The sequence below is a fragment of the Pseudogymnoascus verrucosus genome, assembly GCF_001662655.1.
Source record: "Pseudogymnoascus verrucosus strain UAMH 10579 unplaced genomic scaffold scaffold_54, whole genome shotgun sequence".
NCBI classification, from domain to species: domain Eukaryota; kingdom Fungi; phylum Ascomycota; class Leotiomycetes; order Thelebolales; family Thelebolaceae; genus Pseudogymnoascus; species Pseudogymnoascus verrucosus.
Window position 1 is genome coordinate 40,856 of NW_017263705.1, and position 14,053 is coordinate 54,908.

At 50.9% G+C, this 14,053-nt stretch overlaps 4 protein-coding genes across 4 annotated transcripts; all 4 read left to right on the top strand.

Moving 5' to 3' along the window:
• The first annotated feature begins 186 nt into the window (after window positions 1–186).
• Window positions 187–3,227, top strand: VE01_08569 (uncharacterized protein). Its single transcript, XM_018277990.2, has 4 exons — window positions 187–1,812; window positions 1,878–1,924; window positions 1,972–2,176; window positions 2,232–3,227. Exons 1-4 carry the CDS (start codon window positions 1,232–1,234, stop codon window positions 2,692–2,694), a joined length of 1,296 nt encoding a protein of 431 aa, XP_018126771.1. The 5' UTR covers window positions 187–1,231; the 3' UTR covers window positions 2,695–3,227.
• Window positions 3,228–4,797: 1,570 nt separating this feature from the next.
• VE01_08570 (uncharacterized protein) lies at window positions 4,798–7,359 on the top strand. Its single transcript, XM_018277991.2, has 6 exons — window positions 4,798–5,531; window positions 5,592–5,637; window positions 5,690–5,913; window positions 5,962–6,400; window positions 6,464–6,626; window positions 6,734–7,359. Exons 1-6 carry the CDS (start codon window positions 5,118–5,120, stop codon window positions 7,065–7,067), a joined length of 1,620 nt encoding a protein of 539 aa, XP_018126750.1. The 5' UTR covers window positions 4,798–5,117; the 3' UTR covers window positions 7,068–7,359.
• A 344-nt stretch (window positions 7,360–7,703) lies between these two features.
• Window positions 7,704–8,776, top strand: VE01_08571 (uncharacterized protein). Its single transcript, XM_018277992.2, has 5 exons — window positions 7,704–7,827; window positions 7,890–7,924; window positions 7,972–8,093; window positions 8,161–8,337; window positions 8,395–8,776. The coding sequence occupies exons 1-5, from the start codon at window positions 7,786–7,788 to the stop codon at window positions 8,637–8,639; spliced, it is 621 nt and encodes a 206-aa protein (XP_018126722.1). The 5' UTR covers window positions 7,704–7,785; the 3' UTR covers window positions 8,640–8,776.
• On the top strand, window positions 8,773–10,295 carry VE01_08572 (uncharacterized protein). The gene is made up of 2 exons (XM_018277993.2): window positions 8,773–9,375; window positions 9,423–10,295. Exons 1-2 carry the CDS (start codon window positions 8,939–8,941, stop codon window positions 10,150–10,152), a joined length of 1,167 nt encoding a protein of 388 aa, XP_018126751.1. The 5' UTR covers window positions 8,773–8,938; the 3' UTR covers window positions 10,153–10,295.
• Window positions 10,296–14,053: the final 3,758 nt, after the last annotated feature.

Consider the following 14,053-nt stretch of genomic DNA (forward strand, 5'->3'; position numbering starts at 1 on the left):
GGTGCGGTAGCTTGTCTTAGCAAGCATTATGAAGCTTAATTCCCACTCACATGGCGTCCAGGGACAAATTGAAGCATTTCGCCATCCCGCCCTCCAATTATACGGCCGCCAATTATATTTCGCCCATACAATAACCCACTTACCGCGGTCGATCCACAAAATTTCTATCACAATTTTTGTTGATCTGTCACTTATAAAACGACGACGGTCTCGATAACCTGACCCGCTATAAAACATGTCACGACGACGCCGGAACATGCAGGTCGCTTGCCCCGGGCCTTGCCCGTGAGATGAGGCCCACGATTGGTCGCGGCGATCCATAACACACGGCTCAAACAAAATCTTGCTGTGGAGTGACCTGCCGTTCTGCATGCATACTGTATCGGGCTATCTCACCGGCCACTCTCGTCCAACTCATTTCCTTCGGACATCCACAGCACATCCACAATCGTCTTGTTTGCATCGCTCCTCAGCGCCGTCCTGGGCGCCATCTGTCACACGCTATCATCCCGAGCTATGCGCACTGTGGCCAGGAATGGGCCATACGTCGTCCCATAGGTGTAACGGCCAAGCTCGCTCACATAAAAAACATGGCACGAAATGCCGATCATGATCGCGATTGCTCCAACCAATTCTCGCCAGCTTTGTGAGTCGTCGCACTGCGTGGCGTTGTGCTATCTGGTCCGCTGGCAGTCTGTGGCGCTGGAGAAAATTAAAACGCTGTCGTGGTCGCTTCTGGCCACGAAAACGGTGTTTCCTTAGAGACTCCTGGTGACCATAACCGTGACAGCCACACTGACTCGGGTGTTTTTGTTCCCGCTGGTGGAGAGAACTGAGGATGAAATAGTTTGTTGATTGGGCATGCGGCATTGCCCCTGTCTAGCTGATATGATATTCTGCATGTTTCGCGATTGTGGCATAGTTATTCTTGTACCACCCGCCTCGGCCTTGTCCAACTAGCACAAAGGAGGGGTAGTGGTGCTTGTGCCTTACTTGCTAAGTGGGTGCGCTTTGCCAGTAACCTCATCCCGTCATCCCGTCTAAACGATAAGATGAGCCTTTGAAAATCACCGGGTCTTCGGCGACCACCAGGGTGACGGGCTGCATGTTCTGGCTACACTATGTCATTTGTCTGCAATCATAAAGAGATCTAACACTCCTTCCACCGCACAACTATACACCAGTCCGCCCTGGCTCATGCCTGTCGCATCCAGATAGTCAGTTACTCAATATGAGCGACGATGGAGCTTACGCCTCCAAATCTCCAACTTGGATGACGGCGGGTGCAGCGGCAGAGGGTTATCCTCCGAAAGGGTCCTCTCCGAAAGACTCTTCTAGAAAAAGATTATCTCCAAAGGGCTACTCCCCGAAAGGCTCTTCTCCAAAAGGTTACTCTCCAAAACCCGGATCGGAACATGAGCGCACCTCGCACTCTCCACCGTCAATCTACAACATCCCCCTTGCGGGTTCACCGGGCGCCGATGCGCCTACAGCTGAAGAGCAGGCTGCCGCAGACGAAGATGCGGCTGAAGCGCCAGTTCAGGCTGAGAACGGAATCGCGATTGACAGCGACCAGGGCTCCTTCTTCGATGATGGTTACGAGACGGACTCAAACCCATCTATTTCGACGTCCCTCGCGAGCAGCATGCGTAATTATAAGTTCGAGAATGGGCGTCGCTATCACCGTTTTCGGGAGGGCAGATACAATTTCCCGAATGATGAGATGGAGCAGGATCGCGAGGACCTAAAACACGCGTTGGTAGTGAAGCTGTGCCAGACGTATTATTTTGCGCCTATTCATCATAACATGCAGTATGTTGCTGCTCCGTTTCTGATATTATCAGTCTTATGGGGGTACTACGCTAACAGCCGCCCAGAAATATTTTAGACATGGGAACAGGGACAGGCATCTGGGCGATTGAGGGTAAGACCTTCGATGTACCGCAAGAGACGAGTAACTAACGAGTGCAGTGGGCGACCAACATCCCGAAGCCACCGTCCTCGGGGTGGACCTTTCCCCGATCCAGCCCGAATGGGTACCACCAAACGTGAAGTTTATGGTCGACGACATCGAGAGCCCCTGGATCCATCCCCCTAATCACTTCGATCTCATACACTCACGGCACATCGTCATGGCTGTCAAAGACTGGCCCCGCCTGCTCCAAAACGCCTACAGGTGCGACCCCCACTGGCTCTCGCCCCCATCCCATCGCTAACAAAATATCCAACAGACATCTCAAACCTGGTGGTTGGATTGAGCTGCAGGAGATCCACCATTTCCCCCAGTCGCCCTCCGATACCCCCCTACCGGCCGATCTCCCCCTTGTCCAGTTCTGGGACCTCGTCGCACAAGGTCTCGACAACTTGGGCGTCGATTTCAAGCGCACCCTCTCCCTTGCATCCATGGTGCGCGACTGTGGCTACGCCAACGTGACGGAGCGCGTCTTCCACGTGCCAATCGGGACGTGGCCCAAGAACCGCACGCTGAAGGAGTGCGGATTATACTGGAAAACTGTACTTATGGAAGGGCTGAGCCCGATCGCGCTGGGCCCGTTTACGCGAGGATTGGGCTGGTCGCAGGCACAGGTTGAGGCGTTCCTGGTGGGAGTGCGGCAGTGCATGAAGGAGGGGAAGGATAATGCGTTCATGCCTATGCATATCATCTATGCGCAGAGGCCGTGGGATGATGTGTGACTGGGCTATGAACGGGGTGTATCAATTTTTTCCGATCGACGCTGTGAAACATAAATTGGGAGCTGGGAAAGGAGGGGTGTACAGATCAAGGGGTTATGAAGTGATAGGGGTAAAGTGCGGGTGCACAGCGTTCGGAATGGTTTGGATCACGGCAATGGTGCATTCCTCGGCGGCAGGGTGAGGGCAGTGAGCATGCAAGTAGCCATTGAAGCAGACATGGTTGGTAGCGATGACAGGTCTCGGACCGAGAGCGATCCCTTACGTCCCGACCGCGCAAGGCATGTCGGGTGATGCTCATACGGGAAATCGGGTGATACAGTGACGACGGGAGATGCGCCAACTATCCTCAAATCCGTCATACCAGAGCCAGCAAATACCGCATGGGAAGCCAAAGACATGCAGAATGGGTTTCATCGGGGGACCGACGTAGCCATAATACCCCTCAAAGAATAGAATTCCTTTTGAAGCCAAATTGTTTCAAGGCTCGAAAACACATGATAATTCCAACATGGCCAAGTGGCTTGGTTAATGCCTTCGCTTTGTCTTTTTATCCATTTGCAACTGCCGATTCACCACTTTCGTAGATAAACAGCTCAAATGGCAAGTAAACCCCCCGTGCCCCACTAGACCACCATCTCCGGCGACGGGCCGTCCGCCCCGCGCACCCAGAGTCATATGGCCTTGAAATTGACGTTCTAGTGGGGTCTAGCAGGGGTTATTGCAGCAGCGCTAAGGATACTGGACGCGAGCACATCTCCCAAAGAGCGTATTTTCTCCGACCGACAAGATCCCACACACGCGATGCTCCCCCGTGCAGAGCCGTCACGCGCATGGCGAGAATCCGTCGGGATCCCATCGCGTAGGCGCAGCGAAAGCTCGTAGCCGTAATTGTTCAGCTGGGAGACTGAGACGTGACACTGCTTCATGGCATTCCGAGTATTGGGTGTCCCAAGGCTGGTCGTTACACCGCTGCGGAAGAATGTTTCACGGACATGTAGCCTGTGGGGTTGGAGATGGAGGTGGGCAACCGATAGGCGGTTCGTCCTGTGGATAGCCACGGCGTCGATTTGCGACGTCAGCAGTTGGAGCGAACATAGTTAGCCCCCGTCACCCACGATGGTGGTGATGGGAGGGGTATAGGACACATCTTGCCTCATTCGTGCCACACAACACGGCATAGATCCAAACCGTAGTATGGGTTCGATGCCATACAATAATGCCGCATGAGGGGGCGTGTCGTCGTTGCGGCGTCGGAGAGTGGTAGGTTTCTGCTAACGATACCACCATCTGCAAGGCCTTCATGCAAGTAACCAGGGAATGAGCCGCTGGGTCTGTGCCGCCCAATTGAACATTGCCAATCTATCGTGGTAGTTTCACGCGTTTTCGCTGGGACCAAGTCTGAAATATGCACACCTGACGTGCTTCAATGAGAAGTGTGGAGATACAGTGGGATTTTGCATCCCAGTGATTGTATTGCTGGGTCGGTCTGGTTGTGGGTGAATGCATATCTTGGAAAATGATGGCTGGTATCGCCGGAAATGGAACATCCCAAATGCGCAGGAATGGTGTGAGGTGAGGTTTCTGGGACCATGGATCTGGTTCCTGCAAGATGTGTGGATTAAAGGCAGGTCCACGAGGACAGCTGAGAGGTATAATGACCTTCACGTTGACTGTTTTTGTGGCGTCGACGTTAGGAAGGAAACATCGATTTGTCAAAAGCAATGCGGGAATGTTCTTGCTGAGACTCTGTGTTGCGTTATTCGTATGGAACTGCACAGGAATGGGGTAGGAAGTCGTCAAATTCGGGGATATCGAGATGTCAAAGCGTATAGCCCGAGATGGGATATCTCCAAATGGGAATCTCTGGCCGCAGAAAGAGGAATGCCATCTCTGTCCCTGTCGATACGTTGATTCCAGCTACGTGGTGGTGTAGCCCTGGTGAAGTTCCTTGTCTTGTTGCTATCTTTATTGTAATATTATAATTATACTACAGCCGACGTGCCGATTGATGCACGGGGACAACGCCAGTCAATCTGCTCCGAACAACCCGACCAACTCCGAAACTGCACGTCTAATCTCCTCTACAGCCGTTCTGTGCTTGTTGACTTCGGCCCCCCACCCTTCCTTTGCTTCCCCAACCTCCCGTTGGACCCTGCGTTGCTTCCGATCTAGTAGCTTGATTAGCTGCATCCACTTCCTCACCCCTACAACTTCCACACCTTCCACTTGTTCCCTCTATTAACCCTAATTCTCGCCATCAGACAGGCGCTTCAAGTTATTTAACTTTAGAGTTCCGCTACTCCACTCCAGATCCAGGGAATATCAGCACTATAAATCCCAAACTCCAAGCTCCTTGCCTACGCTGTCGTGGGCCGTGTACGACCTTATCGTCGTTACCGATCTCCTGGGACGACGTCTCCACAATGGGCGCCACAGAGAACATCACCGGTTCTCCGGTCGACGATGTCATTCGACCTATCGATACAGTTGTCACCGACGACAATGTAAACGTGAATAGTCATGTTGACTCCCACGAAGGCACGAATGGCAATGTCAAGGTCAACATCACCAATGGTCACGTGGAAGACCTACCTGTGGACAACACTTCCCTTCTGGTCAAGCTTTCTCAGACCATTGCCCGTGAGACCGAGAAGGTCGATGCATACTTCCGCGAAAACTCCATCCCCGCTCCTAGCTTTGAGGCCGATGGGCCCTCTGACTATCCCGCTCTTCCCGACGAGATCCAGAAAGCGAGAATGGCGGTCATCAAAGCGGCTGCGGATCTGAAGGACTTGATGGTTGGACCCAAAGAGTCTGTGAGATGGATGGCCTGGGATGTGAGTCTTCCGTAGCCTTTGGATTCTCCAAAATGAAGCGTCTCTAATAGCACGCGATAGCATAATAATTCCTTGTCATTAAGGGCTGTGAGCCAGTTCAAGCTCGGTAGGTGCCAACATCACACAATTGGGAATACAAATTCTGACATAGCACGCAGCAAATGCTTTCCCAGTCGGATCAACGGCAACTTTCGCAGAGCTCGCCAAGGTTGCTAACGTCGACGAAATGAACACTCGCAGACTCCTCCGCCACGCCATGACAAACCGCATTTTCAAAGAGGTCAGCCCCGGAGTCGTGGCACACACCGCGGCTAGCAAAACCCTTGCTCAGGACGATCTTCTTCAAGACTGGGTTGGATATTGCGTCCAAGACTTATGGCCTGTGAGTACCAAATTCGTATCCGAACTCTCACCTGCTAACGTATCCAAGTCCGCCGTTGGAACCCTCGAAGCTTTGACCCGCTTCCCAGGTTCGCAGGAGGATACTCAGACCGGCTTCCAGGTCGCCTTTGATCTTGTTGACAAAGAGTCCATGTTCACTGCCTTGGGCAAAGACCCTGCCCGCGGAAGACAGTTCCATCGCGCCATGGGCTCTTTGGCGAATGGTGCTGGCTATGAGGTCGAGTACTTCGTCGATAACTATGACTGGAAATCCATCAACGAGAATGCTGGAACCGTTGTCGATGTCGGAGGTAGCCACGGCTTCGTCTCCGTAGCCATCGCTAAGAAATTCGACAAGATCAAGTTCATCGTCGAGGATCTCCCAAAGGCTCTTGCAACAGCGCCGAAATTTGAAGGCGACCTCGCCGAGAGAATTACCTTCAAGGACTATGACTACTTCACCCCTCAGCCCGTAAAGGGAGCGGATGGTATGTCCTGACCCATCCAACCAAGCTGTCGGCGCCAGTAGGCTAATTTTTAACCTCTCGCAGTATACTTCTACCGCTGGATTATCCACAACACATCCGACAAGTACGCAATCAAAATCCTGCAATCTCTCGTTCACGGCCTCAAGAAGGGAGCTCGCATTGTCATCAATGACCACTGCCTCCCCGAGCCAAACACTGAGAACCCGTGGGACGAGAAAATCATCCGGTAAGTAGGCTATGTGGCTCGTTCGTGGAATATACAACTCCATCTACTCCTCCACCACCTTGAATCTTAAACAGCAAACAATGATGAACATTACTGATGTAGTACAGCACGATGGACCTGGTCATGCTCACTCTGATCAACGCCCAAGAACGCTCGAAGGAGGAGTTCGAGACGCTCTTCCGTACAGCAAACCCCAACTACCGCTTCCTAGGCGTGACGCGACCAGCCGGTTGCCGTATGAGCATTGTTGAGGCTGTCTGGGAGGGTGAGGACTATGATGGTGCAGTCGATGCGGAGACGGTCGCAGTTGAGGCCGAATCTGAAGCTGCGCGCAGCGCAGAGAAGGCCGAGACTGAAGCTTCATCTGGCAATGTAGAGAACACTATTGAGATTGTTGACGCTCAGGTTGCCAATAACGTTGAGGCTGTGGCCGCGAATTGAGGGTTAAGGGTGGCCGGTATTGGAACTCGGTTCTCGACTTTGGTTCGTGCCAGAAAAGCGGCATTATAAGTTGGAGCGATTGGATTTTACACTTTATTTGGTAGTCTGCTCTTTAACGCATAGTTAGACAGAAAATCGTTGCCTAATTCTAGAGATAGGATTCATAATACATGCATCAATTGAGAAGAGTGATGGGATCGTTCTCTCACGAGGGCATCACATTGTGGCGTAAACACATTTTTTCCGCATAGCCCCATCCAAGTAGTATTTCTTTATCTCTGTAAACAGCCGCAGCATCAGATATTGCAAATTCTTAGGCTAACACCTAAAATTAGTGTTTGCTGGTGGTACACATCGATGGGTGATCGTATGCTCAATCAATTGGGTGCAGCTACCGGGATCTGGAAGTCTGCACTCCGTATAAACAGGAACATTATTAATCATATATCCTCTGTAAAGAATATTATTCGTAATAGCACCTCACTAAAAGCTATCAACGTAGATACCCAAAAAGAAGCAAGCGCCAAGGTAGTCGTCTGCTTCCCACGCGCTTATCGCGATATGCCGCTCCCGCATGGTGGGGCGCCCTCAATTGTAGCCGCGTCCACCCCCACCTTCACCTCTCCACGTCATGCACCTCCCACGACAATTATCACACCGCGTAATCTACAGTTCTATTCTCCTTCGCCCTTGTAGACCTCGGAGTTTCCATACTACAATGTCTCTCTCCCTCGCGAAGGTCGTCAAGACTGAACCTCTGGTAAACAAACTTGCCTAAAATAGTCCCCAGCGCCGGACTGATCCACTGATTCCCGTTACTAGCCAGAGGCAGAAGCGGCTTGGACGAAGCTTGTAAAGTATGTGGTTTATGTTACGTTTATGAGGGGTGGTGCTAATGAGTAAGGTCTACCTACACAGACCCAAAGGGCAGGAGTCGGACATGGGAGCACGCGGAACGGAGGACGCGACCTAAGGGGTCTGATATTGACGGCGTGGGAATCCTTGCTATCCTCGAAAAGTCGACAGGTGAGTTATTTACGCGTTCAACCCGTCGCGGAGATTTTCGGGCGGTTCACGGTACTAACAGTCGTAGGACCGGAGATCTTGCTCCAGAAGCAGTTCAGGCCGCCCCTGGATAAGGTTGTCATTGAGGTTCCAGCAGGCCTGGTTGATGCGGGTGAGACGGCGGAGGAAGCTGCAGTGCGGGAGCTGAAGGAGGAGACGGGATATGTCGGAACTGTGTCGGAGACCTCGCCTGTGATGTTCAATGGTACCATCACCAACACCCCTCCGAGCATTTTCTCGAAAGACTAATCATCTCCAACAGATCCCGGTTTCTGCAACACAAACCTGCGCATGGTCCACGTTGTGGTGGACCTCTCGCTGCCTGAGAACCAGCCTGACGGGCTTAAACCGGAGCTGGAGGAGAATGAGTTCATTGAGACGTTTTCTGTTCCACTGGCGACGTTTTGGGCGGAGTGTAAAAGGTTGGAAGCAGAGGGGTATGCGATTGATGCGCGTGTTGGGACGCTAGCTGAGGGGATCGAGGTGGCCAAGAGGTGGAAGCTATGACAGGGGAATTGCCTAGGCTGCCAACCCCGGTCATCTAGCACCAAGGGGGCCTCGCGTTCTAGATCATTGAGGTTATATCACGCCATCTTCTCATTTAGATTACTGTGAAAAGATAGAATATAGGCTTTGATAACACGTGACATGGCACAAGATCGAAGCTCGGCATGTCAGCAACTTGTGCGGGGTAGTGAGGGGTCCACGATATCGCGACATTATGAGTAAGACTCATAATAAGGTAAGAACATCTCATATATTCAATTGCTTTGATTGTCATACCTCGTATAATAGCCGATCCCACAATGGCCAGCGCGGCGTCAGACCTACCTCCGTTACCCCTCCCCGATGGAATCTCGGAGCACTACATCCCAACGGATGACTTGACATTTCATACTCTGGAGGCCGGATTCTCCGCATCCCCAGCCAAGCCACTCATTCTCCTGCTCCATGGATTTCCAGAGTTGGCATACTCATACCGGAAAATCATTCCAACTCTCGCAGCTTCCGGTTACTACGTCGTCGCCTACGACCAGCGTGGCTACGGCCGAACGACGGGCTGGGATACGAGACCGTATTCCGAGGTAGACCTCACCTCATACGCAGCAACGCGTATCGTCACAGACGCCGTGAGATTAGTTTCCGCCCTTGGCTACAGCGAGGTGGCATGCATAGTCGGCCACGATTTCGGCGCCGTCGGCGCCAGTCTCTGCGCCCTGATCCGCCCCGACATATTCAAGAGGTAAACACCTCCCCTTTCCAAACCACAAAACTTACGATATACCACAGCACGGTACTGATGTCCCACCCCTTCGGCGGAGTTCCGGCTTTCCCCTTCAACACGTACCGGAACCCCGCTCCCCCCGCACCTGCCAAACCGGATATCCAAGCTTCTCTCGCAGAGCTGGATCCGCCGAGGAAGCCCTACAAGTGGTATTACTCCACCGAGCCGGCCTGTCAGGAGATGACATCCCCCGCAACCGGCCTTCATAGCTTTTTGCGGGGTTACTTCCACTTGAAATCCGCGGACTGGGCAGGCAATGCACCGCACCCGCTGTCAGCTTGGTCGGCGGGCGAGCTGTCCAAGTTGCCGAATTACTACGTCATGCCCCTAGGCTTGACTATGTCAGAGACGGTAGCGCAGGATATGGCACGCGAGGACGCGGCAGAAGTGGAAACGAAAGCTGCCCGCTGGCTCCCAAATACCGAACTCGCAATCTACGCCGCTGAGTACGCGCGAACCGGGTTCCAGGGCGGTCTGAACTACTACCGTGTCGCTACGAATCCAGCGTATCAAGCTGATATGGCGGTATTCTCAGGTAGGAAGATTGAGGTGCCGTGTCTCTTCATCTCAGGGGCGCAGGACTGGGGCACGTATCAGAATCCTGGGGCGGTGGAGGGGATGGGTGAGGTGTGTAGCGATTTCCGAGGGGTGAAGATTATAGAGGAGGCAGGGCATTGGGTTATGCAGGAGCAACCGGGTGAGGTTTCGGCGTTGATTTTGGAGTTTCTGAGATAGATTTCTGGATAAACTTCAATGTACAGAGCTTACTGTAGAATGCCTCTGTGTCACACTGAACCAATTTGCGCCGGGCAGTTGTGCTTCAAAGAGTCTCGTCGCACGAGCTAAGTGGCAGCAGAATATCAATCGTAATACATGACTAGTTCTCCTCCACTCCTGTAGATAATTTTTACTTTCGGGAAACATTTTGAAGGACATGTTGAGCAGTATTACCAGATCATCATGGTGCCACTTACAATGGCACACCTACTCGCTGATTATATACATATTTGTTCACACTACTGTGTAACGTAGGTAAGGATATCAATAATACTACCGTGCACGACGCATAAGCCGCATAGAGGTACTGAGCAAGTGTAATCCCATAAAATAATGAGAGCACTATAATTACATTGCATGTTTTATGTCAGGGCGATAAATGAACTCAATTACCTTTCATTCAATGGAGTTTTCTTCGTTTCCCCTATTATCCTTTTCCTGGGTTGAGCTTCCATGAGCTGTTTAGCATACCGTCCATATACTCACCAAAACAGGACAGCCACATGCCTTATTTTAAGGATTAATCACTGAGATATCTGTTTCCGCTTTATAGACCACTATCTCCGCCTATGAACAACCTTTGTCCCCCATTTTATCGTTGGCGTATCAGGTAGAAAATATTCGTAATATTTTAATTTCGCTGAATTTATTTTAAAAGGTAAACTCCAGTCTCCAATTTTTTTCGTTGAGTTATATTACCAGGCAATGAATTAATTTACGTATGAACAAGCAAACTACTTTTTTTTGTATCCGTGCTGCGTTAAATTTAGGTCCAAATATGATATTTTCATCTCATTCCCTTTTATCCCCCCAGAATCATCATAATGTTGACATGCATGACCTAAAAATCCCAACCTGTCACCAACAAAACCAGTTCCAAAAGTCCTGTCAAACGTGTGACAGTGGAAACTCTCGTATGGATCAAAGACAGCACTTCTCCATGCACCAAGCCCACAAATCTAACAAAGTTGATCATCTAACACACGCACGCGGCGAGCGCAGATCTGTGGATGAAACGACCCACGATAGTACGGAAAAATACGGGGAATGGAAATAACATGTAATTTCAGACTCTGTTTTCAATTACACACACCGAAGGGGCTGCTGCTTGGCAGATTTGTAAATCTGTAAATTTGTAATGCAATTGTTTAGTAACGCTTGACTCAGTAAAACATATGCGAGCGATATCAAAGCTCACGACCCTCGACCAAAAAAACAAGCGAGCGGGAGCACGGAGCGGCAAGACAAGACGCTGGGCAGTGGATTCCAAGACGGATTCCAAGACAACGCAATGCTTCAATGGATCGGCAAATGCCTGTGCTCCGAATTCTTCTTATAGAAACCCTCCCTATTGCCTCTTGGCGGCAGGATGGTGTCGGGGCTAACTGAGTTACAGCGCGTTTAAGAGAGGGAGCAGCTGATTGATGATCCCCCCACCTTCCCAAAACGCTAACCCGTTGCAATAGAAGATCTGTTTGTTTTCAATTCTAGCTGTGGAATCGCGTAATAGAGATGTGATGAATTTATATACTGCATTAGGAAACAGACACACACACACACACACTTCTGGTTGATAATCAATCACCCCTCCGTTTGGTGGGTTGCATAGCCACTACCAGGCAAATCGTTCGATGGCAGGATGGATGTGTGGAGGGAGGGGAAAACTGGATAACCCCATGATCTTGAACGAACCGCTACTGCAACGTTGTAAGAAATTTGGGGTATTGGGGCTGCGGAAGGAATGCGCTCTCCACGATCCTACGAGTGTGGTACAGTGTGTTGTGGAGAGGGAGACCCCATTATCCCACTCAAACGCGTGGTCGAAAGGGGGGGGGGGTTAGGAGGGGGGGTTTGTCTCCATGATCCGTCACACTGGGGTTCGTGTTGGAGACTCACCTACCCACCTCATTGCCCCCGGTGGGGGTTTATGTGAGGAGATGGGGGGGTGGGCGGTGGAGAGGGAGTGGAGGGGTCGTGGTGATAGTCCAAGTACAGTGGGGTTCAGCGAGGCTGAGATGATCGTCGAGAGGAAGCACTCTTCTCAGCGTAGGAGATTTGCAGTGAGGAGTTTGCCAAGATGTTGGAAACTCGCACCATGACTCGGCTCATTTGCTGTTTGGTGGTACAGACAGGGCGATTTCGTTTGCACTCCTTTTTTTCTCAGTACTGTACTGTACTTTCCTTTTCAGCGGTGCCGAGTTGCGGAGGATGGGGGGGATGATGCTCGCTACTGATTTCGTTGCGCATTACTCGGTCGTACGCTCCGTCCACTTATATCTGGATGTGGAAAGAGTCGGGGTTTTCCCTGTTGCATATGGACAAACACCGAACGCATCAGGCGCACGGCCCTCACGTGATTTGGTACTGTTTGTTGAAGCTGTGTGTTGGATCTAGAAGTAAGATTAGTGCCATGAGTTTGGTTTGGATCGTTGACACGCCATGTTTTTGCAGCGCAGCAAGATCAGCACTTGCGCGTCTGTCAACTGTCATCAACGTGCTGGTTATAGACCCGAAAGAATAAAAGAAACAGGAAGGAAAGAAAGTTATTTTACTACTGCGTAGTTTGAGTATAACAAGTAACATGGCCGATGCTGGCAGTTCGGACTTCAATGCTGTTGTGGTTTGGAGATCAGGATTTCAATGGGGCACACATGTGACTCGGGTATAGTCGTGTGCATAACAGTGGGACGAACAGCGAAAATCCCCGAATTTCAGCCGTTAAACAGTGGGACGACAACCTCCTTACAGTGGACCATTTCGGACCGAACAACTACATTCGGAGGAGATGTGGTGGGTCGGAGTGAGTAAGTTGGAGTACAGGAAGGATGAGGGAGTTGCAGAGTTGCAATGCAAGGAAACACCGAAGGCACGAAAATAACAGCCCAATAACAAAATACTGCAGGGCAAAACATATGTACAGTTACAATATCTAGCATACGAAGGAGTACCATCTGTACCACAGTAATTCCAACATGGTATGCTATATTTTCACGTGGATAACATACATGCACCCCGAACTTCGGTCTGTCTCTCCGCAAAATCTACCTCTGCAAAGTGACCTCCGCAAGTCAGATTTGGCCTCCGCAGTATTCTACTCCGTACTCCGTAGTTATTCTAGCACCGAGCATCATCAGCACCTTCTTCGTGGCACCCCTGAGTATGCTTATCAGAAGAAGCAGGGAAAAGACAAGGGAAAACGACAAGCATGATGCACATCTGGCGTGAAGAATTTGACTATACCGCGTCACCAACCTGTTGCCGGCAATGATCCATGATCATATTGGGTATCCCGAGGGGTGATAACGGAATAATTTACTATGGCCTTCTCCGATACATTCCCTTTTTTTTTCTTGACCTCCATGAAAGGAAGCCGTTAAGGCCGATGATGGGCCAATGAGGGCCGATGATAACTAACAACCGAGGCTGTCGTCCCAATAAAGCCCTCGTCTGGGAAGGGAGGGAAGGGCTGGGATGATGTCACTCCCGTCAACGCCCCAGCCGGCATGGCGTTGTATGTACCGTACATAGTATGGGTGGGTGGTCGGTACATACCGTGGTGGAGGACCATACATACAGTACTCTACATATACATACAAAAACTATCCATGGTGGTCCGTATATACATCTACTTCGAACTATGGCAACTCCATAACGCAGCAGGGAAAAACTCGTTGACCGATGGCATGGCACTGGCAGCTGACAGTGTCAGTTTGGAGGGGTAATAGTAGTGATACTACTCCGTCTTCTATACAGTACTTCACATGCTATGCATATTCTGTACTATACATCCGTCCATACTATGGTTTTTTATAGTAACCTCTTCCTTCCTGCCACGAGTACGCAGGTATGATCTTGTATG

Excerpts from the sequence above, each read along its gene's own strand:
- VE01_08569 (XM_018277990.2), top strand. The coding sequence starts at position 1,232 with ATGAGCGACGATGGAGCTTACGCCTCCAAATCTCCAACTTGGATGACG. Across the intron at positions 1,925-1,971 it reads AGGCATCTGGGCGATTGAGG|TGGGCGACCAACATCCCGAA; the intron begins GTAAGACCTTCG and ends TAACGAGTGCAG. Across the intron at positions 2,177-2,231 it reads CTGCTCCAAAACGCCTACAG|ACATCTCAAACCTGGTGGTT; the intron begins GTGCGACCCCCA and ends AATATCCAACAG.
- VE01_08570 (XM_018277991.2), top strand. The coding sequence starts at position 5,118 with ATGGGCGCCACAGAGAACATCACCGGTTCTCCGGTCGACGATGTCATT. Across the intron at positions 5,638-5,689 it reads TGTGAGCCAGTTCAAGCTCG|CAAATGCTTTCCCAGTCGGA; the intron begins GTAGGTGCCAAC and ends CATAGCACGCAG. Across the intron at positions 6,627-6,733 it reads TGGGACGAGAAAATCATCCG|CACGATGGACCTGGTCATGC; the intron begins GTAAGTAGGCTA and ends GATGTAGTACAG.
- VE01_08571 (XM_018277992.2), top strand. The coding sequence starts at position 7,786 with ATGTCTCTCTCCCTCGCGAAGGTCGTCAAGACTGAACCTCTG. Across the intron at positions 7,828-7,889 it reads TCGTCAAGACTGAACCTCTG|CCAGAGGCAGAAGCGGCTTG; the intron begins GTAAACAAACTT and ends TCCCGTTACTAG. Across the intron at positions 8,094-8,160 it reads TATCCTCGAAAAGTCGACAG|GACCGGAGATCTTGCTCCAG; the intron begins GTGAGTTATTTA and ends TAACAGTCGTAG.
- VE01_08572 (XM_018277993.2), top strand. The coding sequence starts at position 8,939 with ATGGCCAGCGCGGCGTCAGACCTACCTCCGTTACCCCTCCCCGATGGA. Across the intron at positions 9,376-9,422 it reads CGCCCCGACATATTCAAGAG|CACGGTACTGATGTCCCACC; the intron begins GTAAACACCTCC and ends GATATACCACAG.